The 27,257-nt window shown below is 36.1% G+C and overlaps 1 protein-coding gene across 1 annotated transcript in view; it reads left to right on the top strand.

Annotated features, from left to right (window-relative positions):
* The window catches only part of LOC108967399 (protein spaetzle 4), a 26,864-nt gene extending 1,244 nt beyond the window's left edge, over positions 1-25,620 (top strand). Inside the window, exons 2-5 of the mRNA XM_018930782.1 lie at positions 1,047-1,349; positions 22,114-23,936; positions 24,890-25,422; positions 25,490-25,620. Of these exons, the coding sequence (XP_018786327.1) occupies positions 1,299-1,349; positions 22,114-23,936; positions 24,890-25,422; positions 25,490-25,533 (2,451 nt within the window). The 5' untranslated portion in view covers positions 1,047-1,298 and the 3' untranslated portion in view covers positions 25,534-25,620. The remainder of the gene's footprint in view (positions 1-1,046; positions 1,350-22,113; positions 23,937-24,889; positions 25,423-25,489) is intronic.
* The last annotated feature ends 1,637 nt before the right edge of the window (positions 25,621-27,257 follow it).

Here is a 27,257-nt window from a genome sequence, read left to right as displayed (position 1 = left end):
GAAAATGTAGAAAATTGGAAAAATAATTAAATAATACTAAGTAAATTGAAGGAATGAGGTTCTATAAAAATATTTATTGCATTTAAAATTTAACAAAATATAATAAAAACACATGAAAGCAAAAAAAGTCTAAAAATATGTCTTAGCTTTCATTTATCACAAAAAAAAAAAAAAATAGAAAATTGAAAATACAATACAATTATCTAAAAAAGTTGTATATTGAAGAAAAGAGATTCTATAAAAAATGTAATCCATTTAAAAGTAAACAAAATCAATAATAAAAAAATTACTAATCAAAATTTTCATACAAAATTTAAAATTCTAAAATCCATATTACTTATGTAGCATAAAATTTTAAGCTCGCGCTGCCAGATACATATATCCAATATATAAGCATTTTCTAACTAAAAGTGAAGTTTTTTTTCAATGTGAATGGTTTATATTATCCTTCGTCTATAAACTTTTGAAAAGTGATGTTACGTTATTTTGTGTTTTAGGTGACAATATTTGCACATTATTATTTTTTATGTACATTATTAAAATACTTATATTAGAAAAAATCAAAAAGCGAAGTTAAAAAAAAATTTTTTAAATGAAAACTTTTGAAGTGGTAAATATATAATAATTACTAATTGAGCTCTTAACCTTATTTTGTTATAGTTTTTAAACTTTTTTTTAAATATTAATATTAGCAATGCTTCGAAAAGCATGTATAAAAATGTCTTAACATTTTAGTGCAAAAACAAACACTAAAAATTTAAAAAAATTATTATTTCATTACAAACAATAAAAAAAATTAAATTAATAATTTATTCAATTACAAAAAAAAACGAAAAAATAATACCCATTTAATTCTCAATACTGTTAAATTCTAAAAAAGCTAAGTACAACACAAAAAAAAAATTATTTTCATTAAAAAAAGCTACTATTAAACTCTCCAAAAATCTAAGAAGTTGGTGTGCGTTAATAGTTAAAATGCAAATATATAATAATAACAAATACAAATAATTTCCCTTCAAAAATAATATATTTTTTAATAATGGCAGTTTTTTTCATTCCAAGTGAAATGCGTGAAATCTATAATTAATTGGCAGGTAGAGCACCAGAACAACACAAAACATCACGTCCAAGTGAACACACAACAAAACAGTGCAACAATTGCAATATCTCTTAACTGAAAAAAGGTACATTTGCGCAAAGAAAGTGTTAATAATAAAGCAATAATAATTAAACGCCAGCCACCCGACAGCGTCAACAGCTGGAGCACACAGCGGTAATCACAGTAATCGGTCGACACAATGGAATATATAAATATGGATAAGCGATTTAAAATCTCGAAAACGTTAATTGTAAGTAAACAAACATATTTTGCGAATTTCGCACGAACACAAAAGTTCCCACGGCGCGATTGCGCTTGTGCTTGTTGGTCGCGGCAGAATGAGAATGTAACAGAATAAAAGTGGCTTGCCTAATTGAAAGCGAGTTTGTGGCTTAAGTCTTTCGTTTCTTGAGTGTGTGTATGTATGTATGTAGAATGTGTGTGTTGTGTGAGTGAATGGCGGCAGTGAGCTGTTCAGCGTAGTAAATTATTTATAAAGGATAAAGATAACAATTAAATGGGCTGTGTTTGTAGGTATTGTGGGAATGTGCCTGATGGAACATAAATTTTTATATTTATGATATATTTTTTGATTAGAAAGTTTTGCGAGAATTTCGAAATATGTTTGTCGAAAATAAATTGCAGCATTTTTTTGAAAGAGAAGTTTGGATGAATTTTGGTTGAAAGCTTTTATTTTAGCGTGGCCAGCGTGGTTTTAATTTTTTTCAGTTTTTTTAGAACTTTCATTTATTTTCGATAAAACAAAAAGTCTTTAGGTATCCTAGTTTAGAGGCATGAATATCAGCTCATTTTTGAAGTGTAAAAAATGCAATTCAAAAAATATATTCAAAATTTAAAAAACTAGCAGCTGATTAAAGGGGATTGTGATTATATGAGACATACATATGTAGATAAGTCTATAGAGAAGACACTCTAAAAATTTCAGCTACATCAGTCCGGTAGAGCTGAGGAACCGTAGGTAACGTTTTGAAAATGACTGTTTCGAAAAAAAAAACATCTCCTCTTGCAGACATATTCTTGAAGAATTAAACTTAAAAAAAAAAAAAAACGATTTTTTTCTTATTTCTAGACTAGAAAAGCCCCTTAAACTCCTAAAAATATTTGAAAGCTTATATTTATATAAATTCTTTTGAATGTTTAATCTAAGTTAACGATTTAAATTGCTAAATCTCGTAGTTTTCAGTTAGATAGCAATATTATCTTTTCATGAAATTTGAAACCATTTTACCACAGCGCCATTTTTCGGATGCTTTAGCTAAAAAATTTTATCACACTATAACTGCTCTACGTTTTTATCTATAATAAGTAGACAGAATTGAAATAGTCATGCTATAGGGCTTTAAAGTTGTTAGGCGAGTCTAGAACCTTCAAAAAAAGGCCTAATTTTGAATATTTATTTTAAGAGAAAAAAGAGAAATTGAATTTATCACAGCTCTTGATGAACTTATCAATCGTTTCTTCGACGGGTACTGTCACTTCCATACAGACAACATGACCTAGCCAGCGTAGTCGCTGCCTCTTAATTCCTTGTACTATGTCATCGTTTAATCGACTGCGGACCTCGCCATTGCCAAAGCCCAAAGGACCATACTTTTTCCGAGTTGAGTTCCGAGTTTCTCGGTTGAGTTGATATGTTGTCAAATGATGCATTTATCTGATCTGAAGTGCTAGGCTTCCGACAGCTAGCTGGCTGTATATAAGAAACGCTGCCAGGGTGGCTAGCTAGTATCCGTGTGACTCGGTTGAGTAGATGTGATATGAATAAGTGATTTCATATAAAGTGTTGGGCTTTAGGCTATATAAGAAAGGGAAATGATTCCGCGTTGGATTTTGAGGCTAATTGTGTTGTTGGTGTTAATGCTGGTTCCAAGACGAAGTTATCTACGACTTCAAAATCATAACTGTCAGCAGTGACGTGGAAGTTCGATGACTGTTTGTTTGATGAAGACATTTCATCTTGTCCTCTTTCAGAATCAGACTCAAATGTAGTTTAAGTCACAAAAATACGGATTTTTTGAAAATTAATAAAATAATAAATTTTTATTTAAAAATATGTTTGGAACCGCGAAAATTCAGATTTTTTAAAAATCAATGGTATGATAAATTCTTGTAAAAAAAATTTTAATTATTCATAGCTAACTATTAGTCACTGAACTCATAATTTTGCTCCGCACTGTATTATTTTATGGACGCCATTGCCGGCCACAAAATAAATTTTACTGCAGTAAAATATTCAAAAACTCATATGCACACAGGCAGCTTATGGCCATGCAATGAATTACGTGCATATAAATTACAAAATACGGAAAATGACAACAATAACAATAGAAGCAAGAGCAACTCGCATTTATGCCGCATGACTACGCAATCGTTTTCATTATTTTTTTCATTTTTTCATTTTTTGAAATATTCATATTTTTCTACTTCATTTATCTTTTCTCTTTTCACTTTTTTCCCATTTATTTCGCCTTTATGCTCCTTTTATCGCTCACACATGCCCATACACTGTCCGTGAGTATAGTATTTCTCCATTGTTGTTTATACAGAAAAGTTTCACTTTCTTTGGCAATGCGAATATGAACACCAAAGTGGAGTGTTTACGCACCAAAAACAAAGTAAAACCAACAACAATATAAAATAAATCAAATCACTATATTACCGTAAGCGCTGGGAGGGAAGCGGAGTTTCAGGCGCAGCACAGCGCTGAGCAAAAGAGAGTAAACTTTTTCACGTTTCGTCTACATTGCTTTATATGTGTATATATGTATATAATTGTGTATGTTTGAAGTATGTATTGTATGTGTTATATGTGTGGCGTGTAGAGCATAAATCGTCGTGGAATATTTGGTGCGCTCACCGTTTTGAATAGTTAAGCGATTTGACACATTTCTCTTGCAGCACGATTTTTTTGTTGTTTTTGCTATACATAATGCTTTTATTTTTTTTATTATTATTACGTTTTTAAAACTAACTGCCATACAGATATAACGAAAACAAACGTTGGTATGCAAAATCGTTGGAAGCCACCAAATTTCCTTCGTATTGCCAGCGAACAAGCGCGTGTCGCAATTGTCGCAAGGCGGTGTAAATTGGTAGGGAAGTGAAATTGCATGTCGCCAACTGAGTCAGCTGTGCGTACATAATTAACAATATTTTTGAAATTCTTTTTGTTTTCTTACTTCTTAGTCGCCGCTTTTATGGCGCGGCTAAGAAAAGTGAAGTGACATTTGCGAAATTCAGCAATTGTTGCCTAAATTTTGGTCAAGCATTGTGTAAAAGAAAAATTATAATGAATTATTATTGTTGTTTTTTCGCTTAGAGGCCGCCGTGTGATATGGACTTTAGGCAATTTTTTAATTATGTCCAGTAAAATTTTTTCATGGAAAATATATTTACTTACATACATATGTATATTTTGTAGTCGAAAAAGTATTTTCGTATTTCTAATTCGAATTTAATTCCTCAATATTGGCTTTAGATCCATAGTCTCTGAAACAAATGTGTTCAGTATAATCCGTAGAACACCTTCAGTAAGTTGTCAAATGAAAAATTTATTATACAAGATGCCCCTTGGTGGCGCCATCTATATATCGACCAGTGCGTTAGAATCTCCTATTTTATCGATTGTCCAGTGAGAATTTCATGACATTTCGTTGATTGGACGGGAAGTTATTGCGTTTTAAGTGTGAGTATGTTCGTGCTATCGGCGCGAAAATTTAGCTTCGTACAAAGAGCCAACATTAAATTTTGTTTTAAAATTGGTAAAACTTTTACCGAAACATTTCATCAATTGATAAAACAAGTTTATGCCGATGATTGCCTAACACGTAGCAGAGTGCGCGAGTGGTTTCAACGTTTTCTAAGTGGTCGTGAGGACATTAAGGACGATCAACGTGTAGACCAATCAAAAACCGTATTCACCGGAAATTCCGTCGACACTCATCAAAAATCAGCCGAAATCATCACTGAAATTCAAAGAAATGGAATTGAGCATCTCCAAAGCATTTTCACCGAACATTTGGGCTGTCGAAAGGTGTGTGCACAAAAATTGCTCAGAATCCAACATTCGATGGACGATTATTTAGCCAAAAATCACATTTTAACCATTAACCACTCCCCGTATTCACCTGATATGGCACCGTGCGACTTTTTCCTTTTCGGAAAAATGCATTTGACCATGAAGGATAGCGTTATGCAGGCGTAGAGGCCATTCAAAAGGTCCCTTGCATTTCGATTGACAAATATTTGTATTAATTATTTTCAAAATAACACCTCCAATACAATGCCTTAGTTTCTTATGCCAAGAATAACATGTTCCTCTCTCTTTGTACTTATTATTTTCAGTATAATAGAATATTTAGAATATAAATACAGACCTCTTATGTAGTATTGAATCTAGAGATCGAGTTAGTAAGGTTAAAACTGCATTCGGGTTTTTTTAGTGGTAAAAATCTTTTGCTGATAAGAATGCTCACTTCACTGGTTCAAAGAAAGTGAAGTAAAACCCTCTTTATATAATCGTTCAATGCTACTAACAGTGCCACTAAATGCTAAGTAAAATCATGGATATGCTATCTCAACAAATTTGACCAGGACTGGAGAAAAACAAGATCTTCGCACACTTTAATATAAATCCTTATAATCGTCTTCAAAATCTTCCTCCTTAATCTCATTTTCATCTCCTCTGAATGATTGTTAATGTATTCAATGTACTGACGATGCGTTTACCAAAGCTGTTTTTGCGGCTGCGGTGGCTGAGCACTAACTTCCGTTTCGTATTTGGTCAAGAAGTTAGTCCAAATCAACCAAGAATGTGGTGACGCTTTATCTTGGTGGAAAATCCATTAATCTTCTGTGCAGCGCTTCGGTTATTTACGATGAATTGCTTCACGAACACGCCTCAAAACGGCTAAGTAGTATTTTTTTGGCCGGTCAATCTCGAGGAACAGATTCACGGTGAACCACACATCATTTATCAAAGAGAGCGACGAGTATTTCCTTAATTTTTGACCGACATTGATGTAATTTTTTTAAGTTTCGGCGCATTATTGAAGAGTAATTCGCTACCTCGTTGGTCAGTTTGGAAGTCATAATGAAAAGCTTCTTGTCACTGGTAAAGATAAGTTACATTGTCAAGAACATCTTTGTCAATATCTGCTCGATGCCGTTTTTGCAAAAGATTTGTTTTTTTTTTTTGTTGTAGTATGAGTGCAGCATTGGCACGCTTCATAGTCAAAATATTATGAAACAAATTTCGAATCGATCCATAAGTGATTTTTAGATACTCTGATATGCCTCTGACACCAACATAACGATTTTCGAGCACTGTTTCTTTAACTTTTTCGATGTTTTCGTCATTAATAGAGATAAATGGACGACTCGCATGAAGTAAGTTTTCGATAACTGCACGACCTTTACTGAATGCTTTTGACGTTTTTCATCGCTACCTTTTTCCTGGTCTCTTCTTAAGTTCTACCCTCCCGTGAAAGTATATATGGTACACAGGAGACGAAAATTGGATCAGATACGACAATAACATACGAAAACGAACATGGTCCAAGCATGGTGAAGCTCAGCAAATGATCGCAAAGCCCACATTGACGCCTCGAAGGTTTATGCTGAGTGTTTGGTGGGATTGGAAAGGCATCATCCACTATGAGCTGCTCCAGCCTGATCGAACGATTGATTCTTCTTTTTACTGTCAACAACTGAACTTGAAGCAAGCAATAAAAACAAAAAACGCCCACAACTGATCAACAGAAAGGTCTTCGTCTTCCATCAGGACAACGCTAGACCACGTATAGCCCTGACCTTACACCATAGAACTACCCTGTGTTTCGTTCAATGCAGAACTCCCTTAATGAAGTAAAGTTGACTTCAAGATAAGTCTGTGAAAATTACTTGTCGCAGTTTTTCGTCGAGAAACCAGAAAAGTTGTACACTGATGGCATAATGTCTCTAGCGGCAGAATGGCAAAAAGTAGTCGACGAAAATTTGAGATATTATATATGCCAAAAAATTAGGTTTCATAAGAAATACGAAAAGACTTTTTCGACTGTCCTAAATAATGCCCGCTCTAAGCACTCTTTCATATTGAGTATTGATACCTGGAACTGTTTTGATTTAAATATAGCTTTTTTTCTAACAAAAATACATATAGAAATAAATAATTGGTACTTATATTACAGTTACCACGACCTACTAACATAAATATATTTAGCTTACTCTAAGCATTACAAAAATTTCGAAAAAAAATTAAGACAAAACAAGGAAAAGTTCGTTTCTTAAGTCTTTTGTTGCAAATCCATGCAAGCGCAACTTTCCACGAAAAATCAATTGTATTTCTATTTCTACACTTTCTTTCCAATAACCAACACTCAAATTGCAGCGAAGAAAACTCTAACCGTTCTAGTTAAAGTACCGCTAATTAATAAGTCGCGCACTCACACACACACACACATACACACAATTAAATGTGCATGCAGCTGATTTCACTTAAGTATTAGCTGCCACTTAACTGCCACTTATGTGCACTGAGGACCGTTTAACCAAAACGACCATTAACGTTTTGTAGATCAAGCGATTTCAAAGAGTTCAATAAGATTCTGCGAACATTTCTAATAATAACCTTTCTTTCTGACTTTTCCCACACTAAACAACAACTACTGTCTGTTTTTGCTGCTTCCTCTTTTGTTTTATGTTCTGCGCTTAGCTTTTGCTTTTGTGTTGTTGTTGCGCTTAGTTGCCATTTCGGTTGAGACAACGCAGATAAAATTTCACCAGCTGCTCGTTGCTTGAATTACTAAATTTGGCTAAGTGTAACAGCCAGTTGACGACTGCACACACAAACACACACACATCTATAGATGTACATATATATGTACATTGAGATAGGTACTTATAACTGCTTCAGGTCGCTGGTGTGCATATTCTGCTCCTTATTCGCACATAAATAATTCATTTAACAACATCAATTCAATTGATTTGTAATTGAAATGGCGTTTAAGTTGATGGCGGCAACGCTGCTGTTGCTGTTTGTGGTGTTCTTGTTGTTGGCAACGCAGCAGAATAAAATCAGTTGAGCAGCTGTGTGTTTTAGGAAAGCAATTACTGGTTTACATGCTAACACATTTATTTAAATCACTGAGAGAATCGATAATGGAAAGCTTGCATCAATTTCTAAATGCAATATATATTACTTTACAGTTATTTTAAATATATGAGGCAGCGAAATATTTGCTTCCAACGAAATTTTAATATTTTAAAAGCTTTTAATTGAAGTCATAATATAAAATTCATATAAAAAAGTTCAAAAATAGAAAAAGTTCGTTTCGTAAGTTTTTTGTTGTCAATAGATTGCTAGTCGGAAAAGTATTTTCGTATTTCTAATCAAACTTCAACTAATTTTTTCATTTATACTAATAAATAAATAAACCAAAATGTATCATTTTGATTGACCACCTTTTGCCATTTTTACGCTAGAAACATTATTTCATCAGCGTCAATAGTAAACTTCGAAATTTCCAAAACGGAAGCGAGCGAACCATTGTTGTGCTATACGAACTGTTACAGCATCGTCTCCGTAAACTTCATAAATTTCATTGGTGACTTTTGCGCGGCATTCTTCCCTTTTTTATACAAAAATTTCAAAATATATCGAATTTCTTCATTATTTTTACACATTTTTGAGCAGCTATAGCTTTTTTTTTAAACTTCCCCGAACTTAATTTTGGTTAAATGAAACTTAAAATCTCACCTTTCCAACACTATATGGTATGACACAATGTGGTTGGTAGCACTCGAGATTTACGACTGCAACGACATCTATTAACGAAATACGAAAAGACTTTTTCGACTTCCCTGTATTAAATTTTATATAAAAACAATTCAGGAATAGAAATAGAAAAAGTTCGTTTCTTAAGTCTTTTGTTGTAAAAATAGAACACTTGTGTAATACAAATAATTGAAAGAGTCCCAAAGTCTCTTTAGAGTTAGTATGTGTGCAATGGGTTTAATGAAAGTTATTCAAGTATATACACTAAAAACTATACATTTTTTTATTCCCTGATTAAATTATTCAATATTAAATTTGCCACAAAATTTGTTAGAACCAGAAGGAAACTTCGGAGACCCTATAAAGCATATACTCTTTTATTTAAATGATCAGAATGACGAACTGAGTCGATTTAGCCATGATATCGATCTGAAATTTTGTACGTTTTCCATCCGTCTTTATATATACGAATTAGTCACTCAATTTTTGCGTTATCGATCCGAAGTTTGAACACATCCTTTTCTCGCCAAGAAGTTGCTTATTTGTCGGAATCGCGGGTATCAGAAAAATTATGTCCTTGTATGGAAAATTTTTTTATTTGACAAAATATCTTCACGGAATTTTGCATGGATTTTTGCCCAAGGCAACGGCACAATCTCCGAAGAAATTGTTTGGATTGAACTGCTATAGCAAATAGCTGTCTTACAAGCTGAACGATTAAACTCAGTTTCTTGTGTGGAGTCTTTTATATTTGTGAAGCGTATTATGGCTTCGGTGCAACTGCACAATTCAAATTATTTTGGATGAAAATAATAATGGTTATATGAAAATTATGTGAAGCAAGACTTACTATTCACGCTGTTAGTACGAAGAATATGTGGGAAGTCTTTGCTTGACCAAAGTATTCGATTAATATCTACATAAATTAATTTCTTAATAAAAAAAATACTTTTTATTATATTTAATAATGAAATTGTGATTTTTAATATTTTTAATAACAATCGTAGACACACTTTTGCTTTTTGAATAATATTTTTTGATTTTTAACTTGAATTTGTTTTAATAACCTCGCATTTTATACGTACGTGGTTACGCTGTATAGCTTTAGAGAGACAATACTTCGTACTAATGAAGTTCTTAAACACTTTCTTAATTCCTCTCAGTATAGTACATCCGAGATGCATAAGAAAGATAAAATGCGCTATATTTCAATTTAACTCATTTTTGACAAAGAGACATACCATTGTCAGGAAAAGATTATCCCTGAATTTCAATTATATTTGTCACATATTGACCAATATTTGTGGTAAAAAGTCAACAATGGATACCTAGATAGATCGTATAAAGCCCTCATACCAACTCCTGCGTAAAATTCGATCTCACCGGCGTATTTAGTTATTGATTTATCGCGCTTTTGGTAATTTTTAACCGTACCGTTATACGGGGAGTCATGCTATTCCATCCATTTTCGCACTGTCGACAACAGTTCATATAAGAATCATCGTAAGCGAATTTGGATATTGTAGTAGGGGGTCCACTTTTTCAAAATTTTCAGCCCACAGGTGCCCCTTGCTACTGCCCTCATCTGTGCCAAATTAGAGTTTTATATCTTAATTTAATGCTTAGTTATGGATTTTTCTAGCACTTTCTGAAGCAGATGGTTACTAGTGATGGAAAGTGGGTCGCTTACGGCCACATCAAGCAAAAACAGAGGTGTGAGACTGCAGAAACGCTGACCAAGTCGGCATTGATGCACTAAGGTTTTTTTATGGGCTTGGTGGCATTGATAGGTAATCATCTAACTACTATGAGTGGCTCCCTATGGCCAAACTTTTAATTCGAACCTGTACTGTCAACAATAGGTCCCGCTATAGGAGCTAAACACCATATAGTCGGGATCTGGCAACAAGTGATTAACAAGTGATTCACCTCAAGGGAAACTTGTTTGAATAACACAATTTGTTGCCAATAGAGACTTCAATGAGAGTTGTATTATGAAATTACATTCAAAATGGCAACAAATCATCAAAGAAATCGGTCCATATTTTCCCTTAGTCGCATGATACTGACTATGCTAAGTAAAACCTTCAATTTAAGAAAAAATAAGGCACTTCTTTTAACTAGACTTTAAATATTTTTTCCAATGTGAAACATACTTTGAGAATGCATTTCTATTCTAAAAAGGAAGATTAGAGGTGAAAACCCATATATGTATATAAATTAGCAGAATACAATTAATGAAACTCTCTTTCAACTATTTGAAATCGATGTTCTATACCACTGTGAGAAAAAAATTGTAAGTCATCAAAATAATCATTAGTGTTTAGTATTCGCTTGTCTTTCTGAATTACATAAAATGCATTCGGTAATTTTTACGATGAGTGAAATTTTTTAACAAGTTCCATTAAATTTTGCGTGCGGAATCAAATTTCTGGTGCCGAGACATTCAGAATGTTGGAAAAGGCCTTCGGTGATAATTGTTTGTCGCGAACAAGTACTTTTGACTGGTACAAAATATTCAATATAGTCGAAAATGCGTTGACGACGAATCATGTCTAGGACGGCCATCAACATCATCTGATGATCAATACATTAATAAAAAAGGAATTGGTGCTAGAGAATCTACGATTAACAGTCATCGTTGGAATATCGGAAGGATCAGTAAAACCATTTGGAAAGATCATTTGAACATAAGAAAAGTGAAAGCAGGGTTGGTTCCAAATTCACTCAATATTTTCGAAAAGTCACGTCATCGTCTATGACACAATGCTTTCCAACTACCACGATATAATGAAACGTATTATTACTGGGAAGGAGTCTTGGATCTATGCTTACGACCCGGAAATAGACAATTACTCGGCCGAATATAGTGGCAAAGGTGACCCGAAGCCGACAAAAACAGGTCAAAATTCAAGGCTATGTTGACAGTTTTCTTCGATTATCCAGGTGTGGTGCACTCCGAACTCCTTCCAAGCGCCCAAACTGTCAACAAAGAATAATATTTGAGTGTCATACATCGTTTACGATAGGCTATTCGTAAAAAGAGGCCGGAATTATGGACCGACACCTCTTGCTATTTGCACCACACGGCATTGATTCTTAATTAGTTTTTCGCCAAGTTTTCAAAAATAATAATCTCTGGGGAAACCGTTTTGAGTTATTTGAAAACGTTAAACCTGAATCATTACGCGCATTGAAGGCTATTCCAGATATTGACTTTAACAATTGTTTCGGAGATTGGAAAAAACGTTGGCACAAGTGTATTGAGGGCAAAGGGGACTTCTTTGAGGGGGACAACATAGATTTTGAGGAATAAATTAAGAATTTTCAAATATGAACAAAATCTTACTATTTTTTGCTCATACTCATACCATGACAAGTGATATTAAGAAAATTAAAGAAAAAATTAAAAAAACATTTTCCGCTATCAATTGTCAACTTAAGCCGCAAACAGCAACAACAATGCAAAAAAACAGCTAAGGCAACAACAAAAGCTGTCATCTCAGTTGACAAACATAATTTGTCACGGCCTTTGACTTAATATACACTCAACTAAATACAATATATAATACACAGTTATACACATATAAATATTTATACTTACACACGCACACACACATAGGCATTTGCAGCAGCATTCACCTGTGCATGCACCAGGAATTCAGTGGCGACATTTGTCATTTAACAGTCGCATTTTGCTGCCTGTTGACTTAATAAATACGGCAATCCCCTCACATCGCAAACGAATGCACGTGTATGAATGTGTGTGTGCGTATATTGTGGCTTTGTTTGTTGCAAAAATGGGTCATTGGGGAAAAGAAGCGTCACGGCTCATAAGCAACTACTGTTTGTGCCGCGCTTTGCATCAATGTGCGCCTTAATGAACCGCGTTAGTAAAAGCATTGTAAAATAGTTGTAAAACTGTAGTAAAATTGTATTGTGTTCAAAATATTAAATAGAGAAAAATTGTTATTAGCAATTGGGAAAATATTTGTGGAAAGCACGTTGCTATCACTTAGCGTCTGCTTTTGGATTTTTTATACTTTCGCAAAATGTTGCACGGTGTTTGGGAAATTTAATCACATAACGGTTATAATTAACGGAATGGTTATAGAGTTCATTTTCGAAGGCGGTGTAACAATTATAGCGTCCTTGCAAATTTTTTAAAGTAATCTTGCTTTTTTTCTATTGAATTAGGCCTGCATCTAAATATGGGGTTTTCTAGAAAATAGATCTGAGCCTCAACAAAAGAATTTAGAGCTAAATTCCTGCAATATTGCTGTCGTCTTTTAGATTACCGACACGATGTAAAGATGAAAAGGGAACTCTCGCGACACCCACTTAGCCCGAAGCTTTCGCTCACAAAAATTTTCATGAACGCTATGTCTAGCGTTCCTTCCACATCTTAAAAAAGCGAGCTATCTCGACCAATTTTGTTTTTTTTTATTCCTTTCAAAATATTTTTTCGGCGTAATGCCACTCCATAGATACTTCGATAAGGCCATTCTGCATTTATGAAACCAATTATATGTGTATAAGTAGCCACATCATTCAATCGAATTGCATTCCACACACCACATGCATACATACAATGAAGTACAAACGAAAGTAAGAAACCACAAAACTTAATTACTTTTTACTACTTTCGCTTTCTCGTTGTAAATCATAAGAAGAACTTCGTAATCACAGCTAATTAATAATAATTAATTAAAGACACGGTGTACGCACATACCACATACGTATATATGTATGTAGCAATATATGAAAATCCGCAGAGTAATTTCCGAAACTTGTAAAACCAAAAATTGCGATTTTTATTAGATATAAAATACATACATTTGAATTGAGTATGCAACGTTATGCATCATTAGAGATGAAAGGAAATTTGAAAAGATAATGGAAAAATCCAAAGGTACTTACATATTTACTCATATAATTGCAGAACATTAAAAGTTTTTTCCATTGGCAAGTCAGAAACAAATCGTGTTTGTGAAAAAATAATGACGATTTATTTATAAAAATATGGATCCCCTTGATCTGGTAGCCGACTAGGAGGACTTCTGCAAAAACGGGACAGATTTTTATACTCTCGCAACAAAGTTGCTAAAGGGAGTATTATAGTTTTGTTCATAGATGAGATATAAAATGCTCGGTCACACTCGAACTTAGCCTTTCCTTACTTGTTCTGCTTAAATTTATCCCAAATCCAGAAAAAAAAACAATTATTATTTATAGATGAATGCAGTTAAGGGAGAGGTTAGGGTTTCAAGGTTTTAAAAAAAGATTCAATCCATATTTACAAAATAAATTCGCAAAAAAGCTTTTTTTTTTACCTTGAAACCCTCACACCTCCATTAATGATCGAAGCATTGGTATAAATTTTGATAAAAAAAAAAGAATTTGCAGAAAAAGTTACATTTCAAAGTGATATGAAAAAATCGAAATTTTATCGAATATCATATTTCTTCTTCCTTAAATTTTATAATTTCGATTCGAGTTAGAAACAAGTATGAAAGCACTAATTTCCGGGTGAAACCGAACATTTCATAATATCGCAAGGTATTTTCGGTATTTTCGCATATATAGTACATATGTTATAAAAACAAAATTAAACGCTACTTCGTTATGTGCCCGCATAACGTCTGAACGACACCACGGAAAGACATGAAAATTTACAAAAGGTAATCTCTTGATCCTGCAGTATGTTCTGACGTACGAATTTTATGCAAAATCCCCGTCAACAGTTAAAACGATTCAGCAGAAAATTGGTGGAGAGGTAACTAAGTACCAGAACCAGAGCACAACCACAGGTTACATTTTATAAATGGGCATCCATTTCGAGGTCCCCCACCTTTTTAAAGAAAAAACACAGAAACTTCAAATTTAATGGGAATGTTTATTATTATTCAAAAGAAAATTTTTTGGCATTTAAGTTGCGTGGATTATCTCTTTCAAATATTGGCCGCGGCTACGTCTCAGATGGTCTAACCGTTGAGTCCAATTTTCTATGACTCTTTCGAGCATTTTGAATGGTAGGTAGCATTTCGCCAGCGCGCGATGTTTTGTTCCAAAGGCCTTATTATCCGTATAGACTTTAGACTTTAGACATATCCCCACAGGAAAAAGTCTAACGGTGTTATATCAAACGAACTTGGTAGCTAATCGACCTACTCAAAATGTGAAATTATCTGCTCACTGAAGTGTTCTGTCAATAAATCCATTGATTGATGCGATGAGTAAGAAGCAAGCATCAAATAGTCGGTTATCATGGCGGGATAACGATCGCCATTCACACTTACGTTCTCTCCGTCATCAAGATTTCATCGGCTCACAAACCACACCAAACCGTTATTCTTTCTGCATGAAATGGCAGCTATTGGATCTCTTCAGGTTGCTCTTCGTCCCAAATGCAGCAAGTTTGCTTGTTTACATATCCATTGAGCCAGAAATGGTAATCATCGCTGAATAAAATTTAGTTTGAAAACATCGTATCTTTTTGGAACTTTTCAAGAACTCATAGAGTGAAACGATGTCGCTTGGAAAGGTCAAGCGGCTTCAGTTTTTGCACAAGCTGTAACTTTTAGTTATTTTCAACATAACTCAATCCCTAGGGCGTGGTCATTATCTGAATTTACCCACTCCTGCATTGTGTGAAAAAATACTACAATAAAACTTTTTCCCAGCAAGTTTGTTTGTATTAGTAGTAGTGTTGCTCAAAGCGTTGCAAAACAGGCCATGTGATTACTAACACGACGAACGTACATGACGTTCGAAACATTACACAGTGTCTTTGAAGTATTTGACGAACAAAATTCCACGATTTGTCAAGTTGATCAAGATTCCTCCTGACTCAAACCAATGAAACGATAACCGAGTTGCTTTAGGATGCTTCCATGTTCATCGCGTTCTTCGACCTCTTCCTGTATTCAAATCTCAAAAGAATGCTCTTGGAAAAGAAATTTAGCGAGCATAAAGAGACAATAGACGATAGCAATAATCGGTAATCGCCTTCGATGATAAAGTTTTTGAATAATAAAAACGAATTCCACCAGACGTATGCCTGCGCCTTTCCTTAATATGCTAAATATTTTTCTTTAAAAATATGACCGCTAAATCGTCTAAGTAATTATGTAACGTAATAAATTTGTAAGTCCTATTGTTTCTAAAACAAAATAATTACTTTCCTTTAACTTGTGCCAATCTACTTTCCAAATCACGAATCATTCGGTGATATATTAGATTTCTTTATGAAACTTTAATAATAATGCACACATACACACAATCGCAAGTCTTTGAAGCTTACACATAAACCCAAAAACACAAAAAAAAACTTATCAAATTATCTTCAAGCTGGCCAAGACACAAGAAACGGCATCATAAACTATAAATAATAAGCCAACAGGTGAATCAACGTGCAGATATTCACTTTTCATTTCCATAAAATGCGCGCAATAAAAAATAGTAATCAACATAAATCGAAAAGGGAAAAATAAAGCCGATTAACATAATTACGATGGAGATCCAAAAACAATTATACAAATGTCGCCTGCACATAAATACATAAATCAAAATGCTAATTAAGGCGGAACAAAGAAATTTATGTGGATTATCTAACAGCTGACAAGTAAAACGACCGTGGAGTTATCGGTGCATAGAAATTTATGTTTACTATATATATGTCTGTATATATACGAACATGTGTCTGTGACTATGTCTATGTTTGTTATATTATATTTTCAATAATAATAATCATATAATAAACTATAACTAGTACTATAGAAACCCTAAATATAAGGTCTGGTAAAAGTCTGGTAGATCTCTGATCCGGTTTAGGTCAAATATACAAAGTTTTGTTCGATAACTTGGTGAAATTTCCATAATGTCACTCTGATGGAAACTCTCGTTCATATTGGTAAAAAACTGGGGCAATAGATTTTCACAAGCTTGCCTTGAAAATTTTTCATCAGCAAAATCAAACGCCATACACAGGAATTGTTATTAAGCACTTGATGCCAGAGCCGGATCTTCTAACCTAGCTTTCGGGGATTTAGCGATTCACTGTCGAGGTGTACGGCCTGACTTTGTAATAATAATAATAGATAATTTCTCGCTTTGGGCCGGTCGATTGACCACCAAGATCATGTGATATCGCACCCTTGGACTTTTTTTCGGTGGCGATATGTAAAGTCTAGTTATCAGTCGAAATGGTCGAATGAGTCTTCGTAAATTTGACGAATGGACCATCTGAGCCAACATTTGAAAGATATAATCTTGAAAAAATAATTGCCAAAGAATGTTCTTTCGAATGATAAGTAACATTCCCCCTAAAATTTGAAGTTTCTGTTTTTTCTTTTTTTTTTCTTTTTTAATTTTTTTTATAACAGCGATTTTAGTCCACAATATCAATATAATTTTACAGCAGGCTGACATAAGCGGCAAATAGATGTAAAACTAATAAAAAATAATAAAATAAAAAATTTCAGTTTTCAACCGGTTACCAGCAGCCACAACAGCAGTAAACCCGCATATGAGCTGCAGTGCATATTACGGACGCTGCTGGTGTGCCTTCACGTCTTTTATTGTTATTATTGCTTCTAAAAATTAATATTTCTATTAGTTTTCATTTAGCGTGTCGCTTCACGAATATCTTCTGGCTTTCAACCGTTGTTTTTCTCTAATTAAAATATTCAAATAGTCTGCGGTCGTTTAAAAGAAATATATATTATTATTGTATTATATAATATTTGGTTGTGACATATGTTGGTGTCGCTGGAATGCATGCATTAACTATACATTATTGTGCAATAATACATTTATTTAGTCGCAGCATTATATGCTGGTGTCTGGCATAAATACCTAGCCACCCTTTAGGAAATGCTAATGAAAATGTAGTAAAATTGGTTTTTAGCTTAAGATGAGAGCTTAATAACTCAAGAAAAGAGAATGAAAGGACGTTTCGTAAGGATCACAATGGCTTAATACTAAAATGCATTAAAAGGTTCTGTTGAAAAAATTACGCATTTAGTTGAAAACTTTTTCCCAAGACAATTTATAGTTCATGTTGAATAATTTAGAAATTGTAATGAATGTATGAAAAAATTGTATGGCTAAGAAAAAAACTTTATGTTTTCTATGAAACGGTTTCCTGTAGTCAAGTGTAGTTTCATCTTAAGCGAATATGCAGTGAAAACATCTATTTATCAAGACAGAAGACTTCGATTAGATCTGTAGACCGAGTAAAAATCAACAGCAAAATTTTTTTTTTCTAAAATGGATCTTAACAAACCTCTGTATATACTTTTTAAGCAAAATCTTCTCACTCTCTAAAAATCAATTGGGCCTAAGAAAAGTGCAAGCACGATTGGTTCCAAATCATTAACTTTTTTTTTTTTTTTCGAAAAACGGCGTCATGTCTGTGAAACAATGCTTTTCGACTACCAGGATGTCATGAAACGTATTATTACCGGCAATGAGTCTTAGATCTATGCTTACGACCCAGAAACAGACGATCAATCGGCCGAATATCGTGGTAAAGGTGAGTTTCTTCGATCATCGTGGTGTGGTGCTCTTGGAAATCCTTCCAACTACCCAAACTGTGAACAGGGAATACTACTTGAGTGTTATGCCGGTGTTAGCGCGGAGCTATTCATAAAAAGAGGCCGGAATTATGGTCCGACAACTCTTGGTTTTTGCACCAAGAAAATGCACCGTCGCATACTGCATTGATTCTTCGTGAGTTTTTCGGAAAATGTTTAACCAATATCGTGCCGCAACCACCGTATTCTCCTGATTCCATGTGACTTCTGACTATTCAACAAAGTTAAACGATCGCTCCGGAGAAACCGTTTTGATACTATTCCAGAAATTGGCTTTAACAACTGTTTCGAGGTTTGGAAAAAACGTTAGCGCAAGTGTATTGGGGCCAAGTAGGGATACTTCAAGAAGGTCGACATAGATTTTGAAGAACAAATTAAGAATTTTAAAATTATGAACAAGGATTTACTGTTACTATTTTTTGTTCTTAGTATCAAATGGAATATGCTCCTTTAATACACACGAACTGGCCCTTCTTCCCCATGCTATTGTTCACATTTTCCTGCCGGGTCTGAAACCACTTTCATTATGTACAATTTGCCATGTTGTTGAAGGTGAAGTGTATATCCGGCAGTCAGTCGGCCGTCCGGTCAGCGAGTATAGACAATCACTCAGCCGCGTTGCGCTTTAAAAAGCTTTCACTGCATTTAGAGGGCATCGACATGGAAATTATGCAGCACATTTATATTGATTACAAACATATTTGCATACAAGTATGCATTCGTACATAAAGGTATGGGGAAATGGAAAGGTTTTATTGAAAAGTAAAAGCGCGGCCATAAATTAGAGATACGCTTCGATTGGTTTATATGGGAAAAATTTGGAAATTGTTGAAAACAATTATTATTATTTCCACAATGGGGAGTTCAAAGAGATACGAATCGCGGAATGAAAAAAATAATAATAATAAATTCATAATTAACTATGAAAGCATTTAAAAACAGAAAGAACGTCAACTTCGAGTGCACCGGAGCTATAACACCTCTCACTGGAGCTTTTTTTATAGATACCAAAGGGTGTTTTTAGACATATGATTTCAAAAAAAAACAAAAATAATTATATAATTTAATTTTATGGCCAAGAATTTAGCTTCTTACAAAGACAAGTGTTTGCCAATATTTTTCGAAAATAAGTTAGAGCAAGTGACCGTCGCCACTGATTCGTTTAAACTCCAGCCGAGAAGTCCGATTTCGACCATTTTTGCAGCAATCGAGACAGCGATATCAGCAATAACACGGCGAATATTCTCTTACATGGTGCCAATCGTCTTAGGCTTATCTGTGTAGACATACGACTTCACAGACCGAAGTTCTTCAAAATATTGGTGATTTGCACCCACGCCTCAAAAGAAGAGAACGACGATATGACTAAAGATGTCTTTTATAAGCACTGACCACAGCGGCATTGTAGGAAATTTTAAGGTTGATGAGTTTACTGGGAAAGGTGCTTCAGTCTCAATAATTGTAGAATGGGAACGAGTAGTAGTTTCGTTGGTTTCCTGTGGTTGGCTAGAACTACTTAAAGCAACCACTGTGAATTGCACCACCTGGTTACCACCACCACCTTTTACGTGTAAAATTTGTTACTATCAGCAAAAAACAAAAAAGCATTATTAGAAAGCAAGAATGTGATGGGCGCGTAACATGAAAAAAGAAGTGAGAAAAAGTGCAGCAAATGGCGATAATAACAGACAATGCTTTTCCCAAGAGACTTTTTACTTCATTCATTCTTTTTTCAAGCTCTTTTCACTTCAACCGCAAGTGAAACCAAGCTGCTGCCGCCATGAACGTGCTATGCTGTGAGGTGTACCTGTCTGATAATGTCGACTAATGTCAGCCCACCCAGTCATGCGACTCACTCAGCCGGCCCGTTGCAGTAGTGACGCTGTTTGTGCCGTTATAAAAGCTTTTTGCGGGTAACGTTGACGGTGAGATGATTGAAATGGCTTGGAAACGCTTGATCGGTTAGTATTGTTTGCGATCTTCGAAGCTTGCTTGATTGACGCATTTCTCTTTTCATTTCGTTGAGACTTTTTGTTTTTCTTCTCACATTCTGCTCATTTCGTTTTTCATGCGCCGGCGATAAGCAGTCGCAGCACTCGCGTTTACTTTCAGTTTGACTCGATGTGGGTTACATCTCATCTCGATTGATGGAGAGTTGACTATAAAAAGTCGTAAATTTTCATGTATTTTGAATGCATGAATTACTGAAAGGAATTTTTTAAAACCCGACAAAAATTGGTGTAGTAAGTCAACGCACAAAATCGCTGAAAAAAACCATTCCCCGCTGGCTCATAACATTTTTGTCTGTTTTCCATTTAAGGCATCTTAGTTGGGGTTAATTTAGTATCGAGTTCGTGAAAGCGTATTTGTATTTATATAAATAGTATTTCGGGGAAGATACGGTATTTAGATATCCAGCGAAGAAGGTAGTTTAAGTTGATGTTCAAAACGCCTAGGTTTGGACCAAAAGCCCCGACGCTTATCGGTAAAACGCCTAGAATCTGCCACAAATTTATTGAAGCGGCTAATTTCAATTCCAGCCAATTGTTCGGGTTCATAAAAAGTATGGCAACCAAGATGCTTCAACCTTAGTCTGGAACGGACAGTTGAGGGAAAATTTCTAGATTTTCTTCTCCTTTTCCTCACTGAAACTTTGACAAATTCCGTCCTCCAGAATCTTTAGCCTAATCGCGTGTACAGTTCGGACGCCTATCATTGCCGTGATGTAAGCCTTGCTAAGAGATAGCAGTTCAGTAAATCTTTTAACGAACGTTCCACTTTGTGTTAGAAGGCTTTTGCAACTCTAGTTGCAGACCAACGCTTGCTGAGCGCGCGCGAATACCATAGAACCAGTGCCCGGAGGTGTCTTTTCCTGCAAGCTTTACAACGACTGCGCTGTGAACAGGCACCCAGAAGAGTCTATGTATGAGTTATGTAGACTATGTAAGTAATAGTAACTGTATAATAGCTCTGCTATCGGAGTGGCTGCATAGTTTCCTACAAGAAGTTGCATCTGCTGATACCTTGATGGCTGCCAATTATGCTTGGAGGACACTGCAGCGGTCGAGCAGTCTGAAACAAAAGTTGATTGATAGCTCCTGACATATGACTGCCACTCCAATCTTTCCGTTGAGCTTCGATCCACTCGTGGCCGAAATATCGCTCTCTGGCACCCTTAATGTATCCAGTTTCACAGAAAATGTTACGAACTCGCAATGCGTCTGCCGATTATGTCCACGGGTGCTGGCCTTCCTAAATTTCTACCCCTTCGAACAGAATTTACATTGGATTACACTTTGAACAACAATATCAGCTAGACCCACTCCAATATTTCCTTCCGTCCGGAATGTCCCTCTGTGGCAGCCTCAATGTGCCCAGTTTCTCGGAGTATGATATCAACCTTCGTAATAATGCCGACTATGTCCACGGATGCTATGTATAAAACGGTATTAAACGCCATCGTCATCGCCAATAAGACCCGCTCGTTCCACTCGTTCTAGCTTTTTAGAGAGTGTGGCTTTTCCGAGCAAATATATTCCGTAGACCCGATTTTATTTTTGATACTGTATGCAAAGAATAAGTACTAAAGATATTTAATATTAAATTTTCGTCTTTCGTTTCAGACAAATATCATTTTTCTATTGGTCTTCATCGTTGCGATCAGTGCACAAACTGCGGGTTTCGGTTTTGATTCCGCCAACTCGTGCAGCACACAAGGCGCTAAACTTTCCCGTCGTGGCAGAGCACAGATGTTAGCCACCATACCCTGCGATCTGACACGGCAAGCTTACTGTCATCTACCTGGCTCGGCATATCCTTGGCATGCGGTACGTCGTTTTGTGCACGAAAACCATGGGCTAATGAAACGCATGTATGGTGATGTGAAACATATTTCGGTGTTGCGCGATGAGATACTCAACAATGAGATCGATGTGGATGATGTTGAAGTGGCCGCCGAGCGTTACTCGAAAGAGCCGCATAGAGCACGAGCGGCCAAATACATGCAAGCTCCGCGGGAGGAATATGCCAGTATTAAAAACAATGATGTAGTGATGGAACCGCATTTTCGACCGGTCTCCACAACAACATCCGCGCCAGACGAAATAAAAGATGAAACTGGCAGTACAACCAGTGAGGCTACCGTAGTAGAAGCGAAAATGGAAGCCGAAGAGCGACCAGTGAAACCTCCGAACAGCGCACTAAGACGTAGAATTAACGGCAATTCGAATGGTGGTGGACATAGACGGCGAGTCAATGTTTATGTTAACCGTAATAGACCGACACATTCGTCGTTACGCCGACGCACGACTACAACAACTACCACAGAAGCACCGCCGTCGCTAGTAGAAAATGTAGAACAACCCGAGTTTTTAATACACGAAGAAACTATACTTGAAATACCCGAAGACGATGGTAATCTCGCATCGAATAGTGTCTATGAAATACCCACACTACAGGACGCAACAATACACAGAGGGGATAACATACAGATTATCGAATCACCACAACTCGGACAAATGCAAAAACCCCTGACTGAAGAAAAAAATAATTCCGAGACAGCTACCATATCGACCACACTTAAGGTGGTTTCCACGCCTGCCACGAAGATGCGACCGGCGGGCGGTGCAATACCGGCCTCACCGGCGCCGGTGGCGCCCACACCACTCCAACAACAACTGAAATCACAAGTGGAACGTCAACGACCTGGCCAACAGCCATCACAAAAGCTCAAACTGCAACAAGTTAATAAACCGCAGCCGACAAATGCCGATACGAGCGGCATAAAAGAAAGTTCGATATTAAAATCAAAACCAACCAACGAAAGTGAACGTACACAAACCGCCACGGCAATAGCACCCGTGTACAACAACAATAACAGTGCCGGTACACAACCGCTGAAAGCGGCGAACGACGATACAGACATCACAACGGACGCCGATAATGGGGCGACGCTGTCAAGCATTGGCGCTACGAACGCCGCCGCAACGGACGTCACAACAACCGTGACGGCAACAGCGACGGCAACCGCAACATTGGCAAACAACTCACAGCTAAAACATGAACTCACTAAAAACAAAAATCAACATATTGACGGTGAGAATAAAGCCGAACTGCCGGCAGCAGCGACAACAGTCGAGCAAACACCACCAACCACAGTCGCAACGAAGCTCACATCTACACAAGCCGAACTATCTTCGGCTGCTAAGACTACAAGCTCACCAAGTATCTCACCACCACCGTCAGCGCCACACACTGAACTGTTAGCCGGTGAGAAAATTCAGAGACCACAGCTGGCGCCGCAACGAGCACCGCAAGCTACTCCAGCGCAGACTACTCCAGTCAGTGCTTCAGCGGCTGCGTCAACGAAACCAGTGCTACGCGACGGCCAATTGTATCAAGATGCGCTGAAGCAAGAGGTGAAACCGGCTCCCAATATGCGCGGCATGTAAGTGAAGGATGGAATTAGATGGCAATTAAAGTGATCGTCGAGTTTGTTAAATTTGATTTTAGAAAGGATGGTTGAAAGATAGTAATACAAGACTTTAGTATATTTTAAAAAAAGTGTCTCCATGGAACTGTTTTTCACTAATATTCTTAAAGGGTATTTCATAAACTTTCCGTCCTAAGACAAACGGATCCACATTTTATCAGGGTACAAATTTCGTCCGGAAATTAAATTTGTGGACGGTTTATCCAAAACTTCTGTTCCTAGAATGGAAAAGGTTAGGCTAAGTTATACTGACCGGCTGTCACGCCTTACATAGATCTTCTGGTCATTAGTAAAGCCATATGGAGGTTCTGTTTAATTTGAGGTGAAGTATCATTCATCCATGACTTCAACGCGGTTTGCGAACTTTAGGAGCGACTTGATATCTAGTGTGATACTTCGTTTAGTCTTTTGAACTGCGAAGCTCCTAGATAACTAAGATGAGTTCTGGACCGAAGATGATCCGGCGTTTCTCAATCGTCATTATTTATACCCATCCAGGTCGCATGTGATACCAGTAAGATATAACCTGTTAAGTGGGCAATAACCTCCGGCAGTTCTTTAGCGACCGTTTCCTACGGAGCCTTTGAACATGATCTTTGTATGTTCTTAAAGCGTTCTGTTTCGACTTTATAAGTCTGCCAGCCCTTTCGGAAATTTCATTGTATATCCTTTTTAGAGATTTCCGTATGTCCTGTTTTCGGGTGTTTACCCAAAATGTCGAAAACTACAAATTTGTTGACCTTCCATTAAGGGATATCTCAAGTAAATACCAAATATATTCATAGATATTTTGTCTGAACTTTGGAAACAGGACTTCCTGAAGTCCCTGTCTTCCAACATAGATACTACCCAAAATAAATACTAAAAATTTACACTTCATTTATGTTCACTCCATTTCTTATTTCCAGTAATGCCTGCCCTGTAAAAGAGGAGGTGGTCGCACCGTTTTGGGCCAACAACACACGCGGCGAAGTCTTGGCTCTCCTAAATCTCTACCCCTTCGAGCAGTATGTGCATTGGGAAAAATGCACGCATGAAAATCGGCAGATGTATTGTCGCGAGGGTTGCCGCTGTGAACAACAATATCGACTACATCGTTTGTTAGCCTACGATCCGCACAATGAATGTCGCGGCATTTTCTCTGATTGGTTTCGTTTTCCCTCATGCTGTATCTGTAAATGCTATGGCATACCGTCGGAGTTTCGCGCCACATCGCGTAGTCCGCGTTCCGAACGTATGGATGATTTTGAGACTGTGCCGGAAGAAAGCGATTTCGACGATGTTAATGATGGCGCGCAAGCAGAAGATTCAATGGAATCGGTGGAAGACCAACACACGCAACATCCGCTTGATGTCGCTGAGCAGTTGGTGAGACAAGCGATCTACGAACATGCAACCGAAGATTGGTATCGACCGAAGGATGAATTCGATTTGTATGAAGGTTAGATTTAGTATTCGATGGCAACAAAGGTTTCACTAATTCCTTTGTTGCTGCTTTAATTCATTAGTTTCTAGGAAATCATACTACTGGAGTTTTGTGGGGATGAGTTAAAGTGAGTCGAAAATTAGCTGAGAAAATAAATGGTTCGAAAAGTAAAAAGTAAGGGGAAAGGACAATAAAATTTTGGATGCCAATTTATGAAGATATGTATATGTAAAGCACTGTCTCACTTACCAAGACTGCGTTTAGAGGAACTCTGAAAAAAAAAAAAATAGGGTTATTAGAATTTTTAGTGAGGAAAATACTTAAAGTTTTTGTGAGGTTAGAACTTTAGAGAATAATTACCGCTTCAACGAAAAATTAGACACGAGAATTTGGAAATTCAGACAGTTAGATATAATCGGCTAAACGGAAGATCATCATACCTCTGTTGATGTTTCAAAAATGGATTGGATTAAAGAATCCGTACCGTTCATTCTAAAAATATTTCCTAAAAAATCCGAACTCCAGATTTCAGGCAACGTTCGATTTTAATATCTTCACAGAAGTGTTTTAAGCCCTTTTTCTATAAGCCTGGTTTTATCGCCAGTATTTCATCTTTTCTTTTCAACTCGTAAAGGCCTAAGTAAAGTGAAAGCTTTGTCAAACGAACTCTTTATTAAACGGAAGCTCTCTTAAGCGGACGCTTTCATTAATCGCGCAGATTGGACTGTCCCAATATTTCTTGATGCTAAGGACAAAGTATTAAGCGGACAGAAATTCTGGTCCTGCCAGTATCCGCTTTGGGAGATTTCATCCGAAAAAATATATCTAAAAATCGAAATTTTTTTTCAATCAGAAAATCAAGGGCCTAGAGGTCAATGGCACTACGCTGACCTTGCTCAATACACATTTACCCAGAAGAGTTCAGTTTTTGACTCTTCCGAAAGCTGCGCTACACTTCGTTGAATATAACCTATGTTCGTCAAAAGTACCGAAACTTCAAAGGAACTGGTCCAAATTCCAGCTGACGAAAAAATAAGCCATTGTTATCTTCCTTATCTGGTGACGAATAATCGAAAAGTTAAACACCTGACTTAAAAAGACTGACTTGACGCGAATTTTAACAGACTCCTCACTATCCATACCTCCTCCAGTGTATTATATCGTTGGTAACCCCTGACGCTTACAGCGTAGCCTTGCCAACACAAGACAATTGCACAAGAGATACTCCATTGTTTCCCTGGTGCCCTGCTCTAGACATTTCCTGCGGTCTTCTCGATGTGTCAGCGCCAAAGTTCAAGTAAAATCAAAACAATAGTTTCTTAACTCCATTTTAGTAACTCTAGCATATGATTTCCATTTAAATTACAACAATATTGTTCGCCTACTCTAATTTTTGTAGTTGTAAGTTTATATTAATTAATTGATTTATATTAATATATTTTTTAAGTTTATATTCATATTTTTTTTCTGCAGCTAGTCGAAATTTTTAATGTTAATTCGAAATTTTCATAATTTTAGTGTTTAGAAAAGACGCCGGCGTTATATCTATTGTAAATATAGTTGTGTGATATAGCGCTGCGAAAACGAAGTTTTTACCACGAGCGAATGTACCTTGAATACTTAAAGACAGAGTGTGCGCATGCCCACGTGGGTGTGTATGTATGTATGCATGTGCATATGTATACGAAAAATGCACACTTTGCTTAAGTTTAATTATATACTTATGTAAAGTGTAAATAGAAATATATATAGCGAAATAGCATAAAGTATTTTAAGTAAAGAGAAACATGTTTTTATCATTATGTTTTCAGTTTTGAAAAATTATTATTTATATAATATATAGTAACAAA

Source organism: Bactrocera latifrons, unplaced genomic scaffold, assembly GCF_001853355.1.
Source record: "Bactrocera latifrons isolate USDA-ARS-PBARC rearing strain unplaced genomic scaffold, ASM185335v1 scaffold_187, whole genome shotgun sequence".
Taxonomy (NCBI): Eukaryota; Metazoa; Arthropoda; class Insecta; order Diptera; family Tephritidae; genus Bactrocera; species Bactrocera latifrons.
Note: the sequence above shows the minus strand (reverse complement) of the source record. Positions and strands in the feature narration are given on the sequence as shown.